Genomic DNA, 15,142 nt, shown 5'->3' with positions numbered 1-15,142 from the left:
AAGGTACTTAGCTTTCAATACATATCTGGACTCCCTCTTTCAACACATATTAATTTCACATCTCAAAATTATATCTTCACGTGGGAAGTTTGAACTTGTGAAAAACAGTTAGGTAACCATAGCAACTAGATAACGATATCAGAGACAACTTACCATAGACTAATCAGTATTGCTATATTACAATATGTACATCTCGCGGAAACGCCGCGACACTCCCGCCGGGAACAATTAGAGTTGTAAGGTAATCATTAAATTGTGTGTCCATTCCCTTATCTTTTGAAGGGCTCGAACCGCTGCAGTCCGTCTTGGTCTATTTATTTCAGGTTGTTGTTCCAATGATTCATTGTCCATTATTTTATCATCATCATTTATTAACTCATTAAATCTGTTATCATTCTCATTTTCATTCTCAGTCACTGCCGTTTTATTTGTCACATTCAAATATCATAAGTTCTTTCTATGTCTTCAGTATTTGCAGTTTCATTGTTGCTGCATGTATCTATATGGATATCATCTACGTCTTCTGTCACAACATCAGGTGTATTCACTGACTGTTCCGAAGGCAACCAAATGGGTTCTGAATTCTTGGTAGTATCTTGAGGTACTGGATCATATTGTTCCTCATCTTCGGCTTCCAGAGGATACAAGTGCGCAATAGATCGCGTAAAGATAGAGTTTCCTACTTTAACTTGAGCTACTCTAACCAATCCATCAGAGCCTTTGATCAAAGAGATAATTTTCCCGACTTTCCAACCTTCACGGTTTTTATCTCCTTTGATTTGAACTATCTGGCCTTCTTGCGGATTTAACTTAGAAGTCACACGTGGTTGTTTAAGCGAGTGATTATATCTCTCACGTAGACTTGGTAAGTAGCGATTTTGAAACATTTCTTCGAACTCTTGTAGTATTGTACGAGCCTTCTTCCATCCTTTAATTAAGTTGGTCTTCGTTGATGTACCTTGTATTGGTAGTCCATTCTGCGCGGTCTCCATTATGAGACATCTGCCAGGTTGAAGAAAATCAGATGGTTTCAAAATAAACTCTAGTTCTGCATCAACAGAGGTTAAAGGTCGCGTGTTTAATACAGCTTCTATTTCTTTTACTATCGTTGACAGTTGACTATCATTCAATAGGTGTTTTTGTAGTGTTCTACGCATACAATGTTTCACTAGTCCTACTAGTCGTTCATAGAAAGCTCCAAACCAAGGCGCAAGTTCGGGTATAAATCGCCATTTTATCTTATTTTGAACACAGTATGGTTTAGACACTATGTCAGATATCAATTTGAAGTGTAAGGCATTGTCGGAAGTAATAAGTTCTGGTACTCCTCTAGTAGAACACATTCGCCTAAAAGCAGATAGTCCTTCTTCAGCTGATAAATCTTGCACAACTTCTAAGTGTATAGCTCTAACTGCAAGGCATGTAAATAGACATATCCATCTTTTGCTGGTACCTGTCTCTGTTTTGACCAATACAGGTCCTAAATAATCTACTCCAGTAAACGTAAAGGCTTTGCTATAATTAACCCTTTCATATGGCAACGCAGGTGTGGGTGGTAGTTTGAAGGGTCCACCGCCATGCTTCGAACAACGTGGACATTTCTTTAAGATCTTCAAAACTTGTCTCTTGCCTTGCGGTATCCAGTAGGTTTGCCGAATTATACTTAGTGTATGACTAGCACCAACGTGGTAGTTCCTTTCATGTGTATCTTTGATTACTTTATTGGTAAAGTTACAATCCTTAGGTATTATCATAGGATACCTCTTATCAAATGACCAGTTGGCATTCCTAAACCTGCCCTTGCATCGTAAGATACCATCTACATCCTTGAACAATCCAAGGTTACGACTGAGACTTGTTTCTTTACCGTTCACTTCCTCTTTAAAATATTCTGACTGTATTTTTCTAATTTCTTCCAGTGTATTATGTGAGTCAGTTTCTATTCCTCGTTCCATTAACTGGTGATCGTCATGAGAGTTATCTTCATTCTCTACAACCATTGACTCAGGGATCTTATCTTGTACATCATCAGTACTCGTCAGATCCTCCCCAATCAAAAAAATTGTATCACTCCTTGTATGTGTAGGCCAAGTATTCGGATCTTGAAGTAGAAAGTCTGGTCCTGTCAACCACTTTCTTCCGTCTTCGATAGAATTCGTTGGTCTAGTAGCTGCATCAGCTGGATTAAGTTCTGACGGTACGTATCTGACAATCAAGTTTTTATTACGTTTTATCTCTTCGATCCTCCTTGACACAAATGGAGTCAATAGCTTATTCGAGTTGAACCAATCAATGACAATCTGACTATCAGTCCATAGCACTTGCTTGCTTACATTCAAATTAATGAATTTAGTTACATATTGTATCAGACGACTTCCAATTAATGCTCCAAGTAACTCCAGACGTGGTATTTTCAAATGTTCTTGATCTTTGATTGGCACGAGACGAGATTTGCCAATCACAAAACTCTTCTCATCTTCTCCAACTACATAAACCACTGCTGCATAAGCTCTGGTTGAAGAGTCCGTAAAGCAATGTATTTCACAGTCGTTACTCTGCGCATTTTTCAGGTAACATCTATCTAGACTTACTTCCTCAATTTCATTCAAATGTTGTTTGATGTCAACCCATTTATCAACAATATCTTTGGGTAATGGTGAGTCCCATTTTATTTTCATTTTCCATAAATCTTGTATAAGTAATTTTGCTGATAGAAGTGCTGGTACGGCATAGCCACATGGATCATACACAGATGCAACGCTTTTTAGGATACCTCTCTTAGTATTTGTGTTATCCTTTGCACATGTTTTGATGTGAAGTGTATCATCTTCTAGGTGCCAGTTTAAACCCAGTATTTTAACTATTTGATTTGAAGAAATATCTGGAACTTGTCGCATAAAATCTTTTGAATTAGAACTCCAATCTCTCAAGTTCATAGAAATCTGTTGAAATGTTTCCTTAGAGACACGATATAGTTCCAAAGCCTTTTCTGTATCATTTGTTCCGGTAATGACATTATCCACATATATGTGATCTGCTAGATTTCTTACGTTCTCGTTGCCAGAGCTTGACAAATGGTGTTTTATAGTGGCATTTAGTATAAATGGACTTGAAATAACTCCAAACGGAACTCTACAAAATCTATACTGTATTATATTGTCATCGGTTAGTTCTTTGTTAGGGTCTTTGATCCACAGGAATCTGGTTACGTCTCTATCTTCTGCTTGAAGGCCTACTTGAAGAAAGGCCTTTTCAACATCAGCCGACATAGCCACCTTGTTTGACCTGAAGCTAATGATCAAACCAGTGAGGTCTCCTATCATTGATGGTCCTCTGTACAAACACTCGTTCAAACTCTTTTCGCCATTAATTTTTGCGGAGGCGTCGTAGACTATGCGGCCTCGTTTTCCGTTTTGGTGTACCATATGATGTGGTAAATAATGTACAGGATGAGTTGTTTTATTAGAAGCTAAAGGTTCGACAGCTTCTATAACTTTGGCATCCAACTGCTCCTTGAGGATCTCATAGTAGGTATCAAGGGTCTCAGTATCCGATCGTTTCAATAAACTTTTTAATCTACCAATTGCGAGACCATAATTCGATGGAAGTTCGGGAGGGTAGTGCATCCAAGGCCATTTTACTTGGTATCTCCCATCTTCAAACTGGGCAGTTTTATTGAAATGATGAACTGCTTCCTCTTCCAGTGTGGACTTTGGTGAATCGGTAATCCCTATCGACTCTAAATCCCATAAGAGTTTTATGTTTCCACTTTCTAACGGTAGATCAGGTGGATCCAGTTTAACTTCACACGAAGATTGGAAATATGTCAGTACCGACAGTTGTTCACTTAACTTGTTCGGTATCTTACCAGAAAGAATCCAACCAAATTCAGAATCAACCAAGTACAAGCCTTCCTTGATGCACATCTTCTTTGTAGATATGATGGTGAAATAGTAGTCATTTCCGAGTAGAATGTCGATGCGGTCTGATAATGAACCATCATCAGCGAGTGGATATTTTTCTTGGGTACTCGAGTCCAGTAATTCCTTGTCAGGCTGTGAAACTCCGTGCGATATTGAAGGTACAACATTGGCGTAAAAGGTTTTAATTGATTTGTCTCGTGTAACGATTGCCAATTTAACTAGAGGGCTTTCCAGTTCGTGAGGTTTCTGAGATCCAAATGTAAATATCGCCAAATTATTTTCCTCTACAACTTGAAGATTCAGCTCTTCAGCGATCCCTCGAGTGACGTAACTTCGTTGGCTACCACAATCGAGCAAAATCCGACAGGTCTTAAGAATATCACGACCTTGAACCGCAGCTACCGCCGTCTGCAATACCGTAGATCCATCTCTAATATGCAGTATGCTCGTATTCTCTTTTACTTTGTTTTGAAGTCTCTTCGGACATAATGCTTTATTATGGAAACCAAACCGTCCACAATATTGGCAATTTTTCTTTTTATTGCAGTCACGTACTAAGTGACCAGTTTTAAAACAGCTAAAACATCTATTTCTGGCTTTTAATTTTGCTTTCCTTTCATCAATTGCAGTAACTTTATTGCATTCACCTTTGTGATCTCCATCACAAAATACACATGACCATTTCTCCTTTTTGCCTCCATGAAATTTATTATTTCTTTCTCCATTAGAATCGAATTTCCTTTTAGTTGGTTTATTATTTGGTCTTGAATTCCAAGAAGACGATCTAGGATTCGCAGTGTTCCATTGCCTCTTATAGTGATTTGTTCCATTAGAGTTATAATTTGTTCTTGGATTATTGGCCTCGTTCACATGTAATGTTTCCACCGTATATGGTGATGTCTCGTTTGAAGTATTCACTTGAGTAACTCTGTTCGCTTCTTCCTTCGCTGATATTACTATGGAGAGTTGTTTTAATATCTCTTCTATCGAGTTTGTTGCCTCAGCATCCAATCTCATTTTGATTTCGTAAATAATATCAGTAGGAAATTTTTCCATAATAAGGTATTGAATCTGATTGGTATTAGTATTTTCCTTCATAGACTGAAGTATTCTAAGGTGCCTTGAGACTTCGTCTAAGGTTTGTCGACTCTCTTGTATATTTCCAGCTCTTTTAATCATGGTAAGTGCCTTATGGTGAGCATATATGATCTCACTGTCTTTCCCATATCTTGCTTTTAAGGTATCAACTACAAGTTTATAACTACGGTTTGTTGTATCAAATCCATCTACAAGTCTTGCCGCATCTCCCTTGAGTGAGCTCTTGAGATAAAGCAGCTTGTCCACATCATTTAAATTTCTTCGTCTTATATTAGACGTGAACTGATCCCAAAATGAATGCCATTCGAGCAGATTTCCGCTGAATTCGGGTAATTTCAAATCCGGTAACTTGCTATAACTTGATGATTTATTAACTTCTGTCGAGGTTGAAGGTTGATCCGCTTGAATTTTCAGCTTGGCGTCCAACTCTGCCAAGACTTCTTCTCCTTGTAGTTGATAAGTAGTGAAATCTGATATCTCATCAGGGTCAGGGTTATTGCATATTTTGAAATAGTTATATAGTTCACATGTAAAGCGTGACAATATGGCTGTAAGTTTAGTTTTTATAATTTGTGCCTTTTCTAGATTATGCTGATCTATTGAGATCTTACAAAGGCAGTGACCTTGATCAGTTAAGTTCCTTATTTCTTGGACAAATTTGGATAACCTGTTTATCAGTATTTCTTCCATTGTTAGACATGAATTCCTGAAAACAAGTTCAACAGTGCACCAATGTACAGAACATATTATACATTGATGTAATGTACAAACACATACACAAAGGAAAACCTATAAGGTAATTATTTAATTAAATATCTATACTGTCACATAAACATCAATAACAAATTATAGTATTCAATAGTATTTAACTTTAAAGTACTCTTATCAGTAGATAAGATTAAAGTATTAATAAGAAGTATTTTGCTAATAACTTCCCCTTAACATGAATTAATCCATACATTTACATACATTCTAAAGTTTGGTAGGTATTTTACTTTAAAACATTTACTTCATACTCTGCCTACCCTCTTAGTAATACATCACGTAATATATGTAGAATAGCGTCATAAAATTACTATCCCACTGATACATACATAAAGTTAACTTTTCGTGTGCGTTCGAGATGTTTCTGCCATATTAGAAACAATGTTTCACATACCTTATATCCGTTTTGGTAACAATCAGTAGGTAGGTAGGTATATTTGCCGCGTACCCACAGCTGCAATCGAGCTGGATCAGTATTCGACTATCCACTCATAACCGCTTATTATAAGTTTCCAATAAACTGCGGTGTTCACCTGTTAATAATAACGTAAAACATTGTAGACTATGACCGTTTTTCTTACAAAGATTCCCGACAAAATCATAATTATTTCAGTCGATTCTGTATAACTTGTTTACACTGAACGGAATCAAGTCAACTAGAAATCTAATTCAATACATACTTATTGAATATACACAACTTATCGAAATTACACTATTATCTTCAAACTAAAAGATATTTCTTTTCACGTAGATCGACCTAAACTTTCAATTGTTTTTCAAAACAAATGAAGTTAGCTTTGTTCGTAAGTATCAAGACTTCGTTATCATATAAGAAAAGTAAAAAATCTCAAAATTAGCAAGCGAAAACTAATAAAATGATTTACAATAATACTCACCAGTGTATGACACACAAAATTAATCACTTTAAATAAGTTGACACTAATTATTAACAGATTTTATAGAAATTTTCACTTCCAACACCTCCGTATAGAAACCACAAAGGACAAAAATAAAAATGTCCGCCATTGCTCTTATGTTGGTAAACCTGCGGTCAGCCGAGAAAATGTCTGATGGATATTTTCTTTTTAAATATTACTTATGTTACAAACACGTAATAATCTTAAACTTAAATTAGCTTAAAATTAATAACAATATTTACTCTTAATAATACCAACTTATTTCAGAGATAAAGATATTTATAGTCGTACATACTTTCAGCGGAACATTCGCCATGTTGGTAATACGCACGTTCACGCAAACCGTGCTTATTCCAGTACATTTTGATTTCTGACAAATATTTGGAATTAAATATATATGTGTGACTTAATTCCAAACATAGTATAAAAATACTAATAACAATATTAACATCAAGCATATCATGGGACGGACCTTATTAGCTAGTTAGCTAAGAAATAGTTGTTCACGTACTATTTCAGTTTGTTTAGTTACTTGACCTGGCAACAGATGGCGTTATGAGTCACAACTTTCAATTATTTTATAAAAAAATTAAAGTTTTCAGTAATGTCAGTGCATAATTGTATCATATTCATTTCGGATTCAACCCAATATATCTAAACATAAACTATCCCAGCATCTCCACCAAATATCGCCGCCTATAAAGTGACCTAAGAAGCTAGTAAACAGCTTAATCGCGACGACAGAACAGTTATGATAACAATTATGCACTTACTAGACTTTCACGTTGATTATGATATCTTCATTCATCTGTTCCCAGTTCAGCCAGGTTAACATAGATTCTGCTTCGCTTATCGGTCTGATATCGTTACCTGTTAACATAAATTATAATATGATTCCTTCTGCATGGAATCACCAAGTACCTCTGTCTATCTTGAGAAACACAATAATTATAAGTTACTTTATCTATCTTGCAATTCGTGGTCACCACATAGCGTGGTATGTCTAACACAATGTAGACTGGCCTCGGGCAACACCCACTCCACCTGATATATCAATATCGGCGGACAATGCCATGACCCGGTCGAACAGAAACCGCAATGGAGTCCATATTGAACAACTTACAATAGATCCAAAGGCTCACCTGTATAACACCAACACCACATGTGAGATACAAGTTGGCTGTATACCACGTTACAGCCTGAGACAGTCATCTTCCCCGGGGGAAACCCAATGATGAACATTGGGTGAACCACATTTATAATAAGCATTGCAAATAAGTCCTGCGTACATGCACCGACAGATCCATACACCTACCTCCAGTGTATGTCTCTTAGACAAAGTAACATCTAGGGATATAGCTCCAATAAGAACCATGGAGTAATAAACTACTAAGAAACTATTCTAAGGTACTTAGCTTTCAATACATATCTGGACTCCCTCTTTCAACACATATTAATTTCACATCTCAAAATTATATCTTCACGTGGGAAGTTTGAACTTGTGAAAAACAGTTAGGTAACCATAGCAACTAGATAACGATATCAGAGACAACTTACCATAGACTAATCAGTATTGCTATATTACAATATGTACATCTCGCGGAAACGCCGCGACAGCAAGTTGGACGCGGGTTCAGTCCTGCATAATAGCACTGTCCACGTCCAGCCTTGCCGCGACAGTCTGCAGGGGGCTGTTGGAGCTGCTCCTCACCCGATGGGTCAGGGATGCGATGCGCTTTCTAATTATAGCTGAGAAGCTATCGACTCCAGCTTCTGCTAGCATCCTAGATGCACTGCAGTGACGGCGCAGCCCCATCAGCGCCCTGAAGGCGTTATTATAATGGGTGCGCATGGCCCTGTACGCTGTTTGGGTGTAATTCACCCACAGGCCATTAACACAAGGTTTTATGCAAATATAAATATGCATATTTTTTGTACTCAGTAATCAAATATTTTTGTTACAGTACCAATAAAGAGTACAATTGAATCAAGGACTTATGTCCTATTCAATACGATACATTATGTGGGTGTTGGGCTATAAATCTGTGACAATATGGTACGTCTGAATGTTAATAACCAAGTGATAACTGGGGGGATAAAATGGCCAGATCGAAGCAATTCATCTAAGAAAGCAATATTGCAATTTGACATTTGCGCATATAAAAAGTACTTAAGTGCGCAATGCAACCAACTGTCAAATAGCAATTTTGCTTTCTTAGGTGAAATGCTTCGATGTGGCCATTTTACCCCCCAAGATGTAATTAATGTATGTGTGGAAATTATGTTTCGCTACCTTTTGGGTTTTAGCTTTATCTCACTAATGAGTCCTATTAATGACAGATAGACAGGCCCAAACTGTGATCGTAATCCCTATCGGATAGGGCAGATTCACAAGACACCAGAATACATCAGTAATAGCTAGTATGGCTTCTTATCGTTTCGATAACATCAAAGTATTAATTAAGCCCTAAGATAATATGGATAATACGATAAATAGGTTACTAATTATACTGGGTGTTAGTGACATCGTAACGAATACTGAGGGGGTTGATTCAGACCATGATTCTGAGTTAAAATCAAGTGGAATTTTCCGTCGCAAAATTCATGTTTTTTTTTAGTTTTTTTAAAATATTTTCAATTCTATACTTTTGCGATGGAAAATTCCACTTGATATTAACTCAGAATAATCAGATGAATCATCCCTCTCAGTATTCGTTACGATGACACTTACACCCCGTACAAGTACATACGGTAGCCATATAAGTAGGTATGGGTGTTAGTGACACCGTAACGAATACTGAGAGGGATGGTTCAGACCATGATTCTGAGTTGATATCAAGTGGAATTTCGTGTCAAAAAATTCATGAAAATTTTTCTTTTCTTTTTAATTATTTTCCAATCCATACTTTTGCGACGGAAATTTCTACTTGATATCAACTCAGAATCATGGCCTGAACCACCCCTCAAAGTTTTCGTTACGATGTCAATAACACCCTGTATATTACTATATTTATAGATTACCAATCGCTCATTACACAGTGTGTTAGTGACACCGTAACGAAAACTTTGAGGGATGATTTACACCATGATTCTGAGTTGATATGGAGTGGAATTTCCGTCGCAAAAGTATGTGACTGAAAATGATTAAAAAAGCAGCCAAGTGCGAGTCGGACTCGCAAATGAAGGGTTCGTTAAGAAGTATTAAAAAACTACTTAATAAATCTCGTTCAAACCAATTTTCGGTGGTAGTTTGCATGCATACATTACGTATCTGAATCATATATTTTTCTTAGTTTTACAGTTCCTTTATTTTAGAAGTTACATGGGGGACAGACATTTTACCACTTTGGAAGAATCTCTCGCACAAACTTAGTATTCAGTTTAGATAAAAATAATTTAGAAACCTCAATATCATTTTTTAAAGACCTATCCATAGATACTCCACATGGTTCGATGAAAAAAAAAAACAGTTTCAGTTCTAAGTATGGGCAACCCCCTAATTTATTGTTTTTTTTATATTTTTCTGTAAAGACATTAATACACCCACTTACTAGGTTTCAACAGTATAGATCTTATAGTTTCGGAAAAAAGTGGCTGTGACATACGGACGGACAGACATGAATCCATAAGGGTTCCGTTTCTGTCATTTGGCTACGGAACCGTAAAAACACAAATAGTCATGCCAATTCACAAACACATCACACTTGATATTAACTCGTGATAATAGTGAGCTGAATCATCCCCCTTAGTATTCGGTACGGTATTACTAACACCCTGTATAATGAGCAAGAGGACAATCTAATCAAGCGAGATACTTTTTACGAAATGTCATAACGATGCATTTCTTTGTATACGTAACACGTCATTAATAAACGTGGTCAAACGACGTACTCTTTATGTAATTCGTCGTCAAAAACCACAGATTTTTAATCATTTTAGACTGGCTTTTATTTCTAGATTAGCATTTTGTTTTTGGCCAGCAACCTAGCCTATTATTTTTTTTTTACGATAACCAGTTGAAATTTCTTATTTTTTGATTACCCAGACCAAAAATTCGCTACACCAGAAAAGTGCTGATCATATTTGAAACCTCGATTTAAATATACTTTCGGTCTCACTGAAATCAAATCAAATATAAATAATAAACCATAGTTAGTTTCGGAATATGCTTAATTATAATAAGTGACAAAAAATTCTTTAGTTGAACCTAATTCCTAATCTAATCTATGAAAATGTTAACTATTTAGTACAGTAATCCGCTGGTTGCAGTTACGAAACAGCTGACGTAAGTCTTGTATATTATATACATTTTTTATATGTAAGGAATAAACTTTTGACGTGCTGTGTAATGCATTAGTTTTAGTATAACTCTGCAATAGGATTCCTACTATAGATTTGCACTCAGGCTCTACAATGCTTGTGTTTTTGCCTCAAGCAAGACGGTTACGTAATCCGATGACACTACAATCAACACTGCATTTAGCAGTAAAAAAATAAAAATACATCGCGGGAAATGAGGAAATATGTGATTTAGATATAAGTACGTACCTCAGTCCTCTTGCGATTTTCAAGTAAATCACATGTCGCTTCTTCGATCTGCTCCATGTTACAATATCTTAGATTGTATCAATTATTTTACGACGTTGATTATGTATGAGTGTAATGAATCTGATGAAACAAGACGATAGTTGATAAAGTGTTACCGTAGAGCTCGCGATAATGAGCGTGAGTGCGTGCACACAACAGCTAGTTGATTAGGTACTTACTGCCTACCGTGTACCGGCACCAACCTCATATTACCTCGCACAACAAAAATATGCGGACGCATGTTTAAACACTCTTTTACGGCAGTTTATATATTAACACTGCTGCTATTGGGACTTAAACATAGCTGGCGAGGATTAGATTTATAGGTACACGGTACCTCTGTCTACCCCATAAATGCCCCCCGCGTAAATAGCTACAAAAAATATGTACTTACTTACTTACATATTTTATTTAATTTTTAATTAAGTACAAGTTCCTCATTGAAATATGAAACTGTAACTGTCTTTTAAATCACTGTGCCCAATCAGGTACTATGTGGAACGCAATAAATGATATGTTTAAGAATTACTTTATCTCTGTTCTAAGCCACCTTTCCTCATGTCTCTTGAAATAACAATTAGGTGGGTACTTACATCATTTCTCGATGGAAAGTTTGATTATTAGCTTGTAATCATTAATACAAAACAATCCCATTTGACTTTTCAACACAAAGGAAAAAGCAGCTCAGTTATAGGTTACGTCACATGTCTCCAAACACTATTAATGGATATATATCCATATATGGGTTTCCTCGGGATATTTCCCTTTGCGTAATACAAAATGATCCGTTCAAAAACGAATATTAGATTCAAGCCATATAGACAAGGTGGATCCGAATTAGGAACCTTCGGATTCTGATGATCTACTGCACTTACTTTGGCATTTTTTCACTTAAAGAAAAAAATATTTATAAGTAAGTAAGCAGAAAATTATTTTCTCGCGGCTTACCACGTTTCTACTTTCAAAACATCTGATCAATTAATGTGTAAAAGAAAATTAGGTGGTTGTGTGTTTATGATAGTCTATGTTTATGAAATTATGATAGTATATCAATAATTCCCTTGATTTCCAGTAACATAAAATGATGAACACGTTTTTCTTTTCGTCGCACTATCGTATAAAAAATGAAACTGGACGACTCTAAACTTCAGATCTGCCGTCAGAGATATCTTGGAAGTAAATAACCGGTCATGATTGCAATATGTATACCTACTTCTGTTCTATAAATAATTCTGTCACGCGATTCTCACTCAGAGACTTAATTGTTAATAGTTACGCAGTCTCCGCAAAATGGGTCATGCCGAGTATTTGGTGATAATTATTTTCCTTTTTAAAGCGATTTTAACAAATTTATTTAACTACCGTATATTCCACGTAAATATACAAGATACCGTACTTATTAGACACTTATATTTTTAAAGTATAAATAGCTTGGTATATTAGATAAAACGAGGGTTGAACATGGCTCTCTTCCGCCCAAGACAGTATCGATTCATTTTTGTACACTTAGATTAACTCAATAGCAAATAAACTGAGAAATATACTCTGGCTATCCCAATCTTAACATCCTTGCCTAAAAGATAGCCTAATTAGAATTTTCTTAAAAGCTTCTATTATCTTAATCTGCGCAATACGTAGTAGTAGTATAAGTACCGAAATGACTACATTTTTGAGATTGTTTCGAACGACTTAATTATAAAGTTGTTGAATAGTAAGAACCACGTATCACGCGTATTTTCCATTGGAGTGGACCAGGGAATTACTAGAACGATTACCGATCAACGATTTTTGATTTTACTCTCATGATAATCTTTGTCTACACTTGACTTAGAAATAATAGAAATCATTATTAACTCAGAACCAGCTTAGGTATAGGCAGTCGATGAGCGACTGCACCTGTTGAAACATTTTTATACTCAACTAGCGACCCGCCCCGGCTTCGCTCGGGTGCAATGCTGAGGAAAAAATGAAATTATTTACGACATCACATTAAAAACCTCAAAAATAACAGTATTCCTCCACTTTTTAATGGATGTTATTATACATACCAACCTTCCTCTTGAATCACTTCATCTATTGAAAAAAACCGTATCAAAATCTGTTGTGTAGTTTTAAAGATTTAAGCGTACTTAGGGATATAGGGACAGAAAAAGCGACTTTGTTTTTATAAATACTATGTAGTGAAGATAAAGAAACTCAAATCCAAGACTTATTATAGGACCCAAGAAATTGAAAATCCATCCATCTTGGACGAATAGAATCAGGAATGGCTGGGCACTGTTTCATTTAAGTACCTATGACTTGTGTATCTCCTGGTCCCAATTTTCTGCCAATCCCGATATTTTTGTATGTACTTACAAACTTTCACTTCCAATTGAATATCGTAATTTGGTGTTTTACTTCAATCACAAGTGTTTCTTCACACTGATATAATATCGTTTTATCAATTACGAAATCAGATAAATGTATTGTCATGATTATTAAATCATAAGTGTTTGTGTTTGCGATTGATATATGTACAACATGGGTACCTACTTACATTTCACAAAAAATAATTAATAATAATAATAATAATTTATTTATTTACTTCGGAAAACAAAGAGTTCCATTGGTGTTAGTAGCACTTAAAGTAGGGTAGTAAAATTAAACTAAAACACAAAACAAATAGCATTCATAATGCGCCTATTGCCACGCGCACGAGATGCCACACAAGCGGACAGTCTGGACTGTGGGCGACCACCTGCAGGATGCTGCTGCCACTGGCGCGCACGCGCCTCAACAAGGACGCACATCGCTTGCGCAGGATCGCCGGGAAACCGTCCACACGCTCATCTGCGAACATGCCTGAGGCACTGCAGTAGCGCGGCAGCCCCAGCAGCATCCTAAAGGCGTTATTATATTGGACCCGCAGGGCATTAAACGATTTTTGGGTATACTTGCACCAGAGGCTGCTTGTATAAAAAGATTGACAATAAGCTCTAAAGAGCGTGATTTTCACTTGCTTTGTACAATGAGCAAACCTCCGGATAATCATATTTGCCCTCACCGCCAATGCCCTGCGTTCCCGCTCTATGTCCTCGTCGTCCCCGAGGTCGGATTAAGAAGAAAATTTGTGAGTCGATAGCAACTTATGTGCTCTGCTGGGAGAGGATAAAAAACAGTGCGTCCACCTGCTTATCTTCCCGCGTATGTCGGGAAAACAGACAGAGAGCTATTTTCGACATGGCATATTATTATAATTATCTAATTTGTCAAAAAGAACCCCTGTCCTCAGCTGTCGATCAGCTGCTTCTCTTCCCGGGCATGTCGTAAAAACCGACAGAGGGATTGTGTCCTCTAACATGATGGACTAATGTTATGGGCGATAGGCTGATCCCTTATCACCATAACCTTCACCTTGGTTCATCATATCCATCTTTGGACTTCGTATCAACAGTGGCTGCAAGTTGTCTTTGATTACTTGTGGCTCTGCCCACCCCATTAGGGATTACGGGCGTGAGTTTATGTATGTATGTATGTAACCCCTGTCCTATTGGTGTCCGTCAGTATCGCCGGTCACTCAACAAAACAAAATTACATTTATAGGTGACCGGCGGACCTGAAGTCAGGATGGCCGGTCACTCGGCGTTTTTATGGCTTTAGAGGCCAAGATACGGTAATATTTATGACCCACTTAGTGCTCACAAACTTATAACACAGACTGCCTTGTGTTCAGTGTTCAGGAAAAAAGATATCGCCAAATACTTATTAGTTGACACTTCTCTTGCACATACCTACATATACATACCGTTGTCTTATAGTGAAAACTAGATAGATAACAGCCTCCGTGGTCTAGTGGTTAGAGCGTTAGGC

At 36.8% G+C, this 15,142-nt stretch overlaps 1 protein-coding gene across 1 annotated transcript; it reads right to left on the bottom strand.

Annotated features, from left to right (window-relative positions):
• Window positions 1-42: 42 nt before the first annotated feature.
• Window positions 43-6,870, bottom strand: LOC126380545 (uncharacterized). The gene is made up of 3 exons (XM_050030014.1): window positions 6,683-6,870; window positions 6,181-6,319; window positions 43-5,727 (listed from the first exon to the last, which is right to left on the bottom strand). The coding sequence occupies exon 3, from the start codon at window positions 5,709-5,711 to the stop codon at window positions 438-440; it is 5,274 nt and encodes a 1,757-aa protein (XP_049885971.1). The 5' UTR covers window positions 5,712-5,727; window positions 6,181-6,319; window positions 6,683-6,870; the 3' UTR covers window positions 43-437.
• Window positions 6,871-15,142: the final 8,272 nt, after the last annotated feature.

Source organism: Pectinophora gossypiella, chromosome Z, assembly GCF_024362695.1.
Source record: "Pectinophora gossypiella chromosome Z, ilPecGoss1.1, whole genome shotgun sequence".
In the NCBI taxonomy this organism is placed as follows: Eukaryota; Metazoa; Arthropoda; class Insecta; order Lepidoptera; family Gelechiidae; genus Pectinophora; species Pectinophora gossypiella.
Note: the sequence above shows the minus strand (reverse complement) of the source record. Positions and strands in the feature narration are given on the sequence as shown.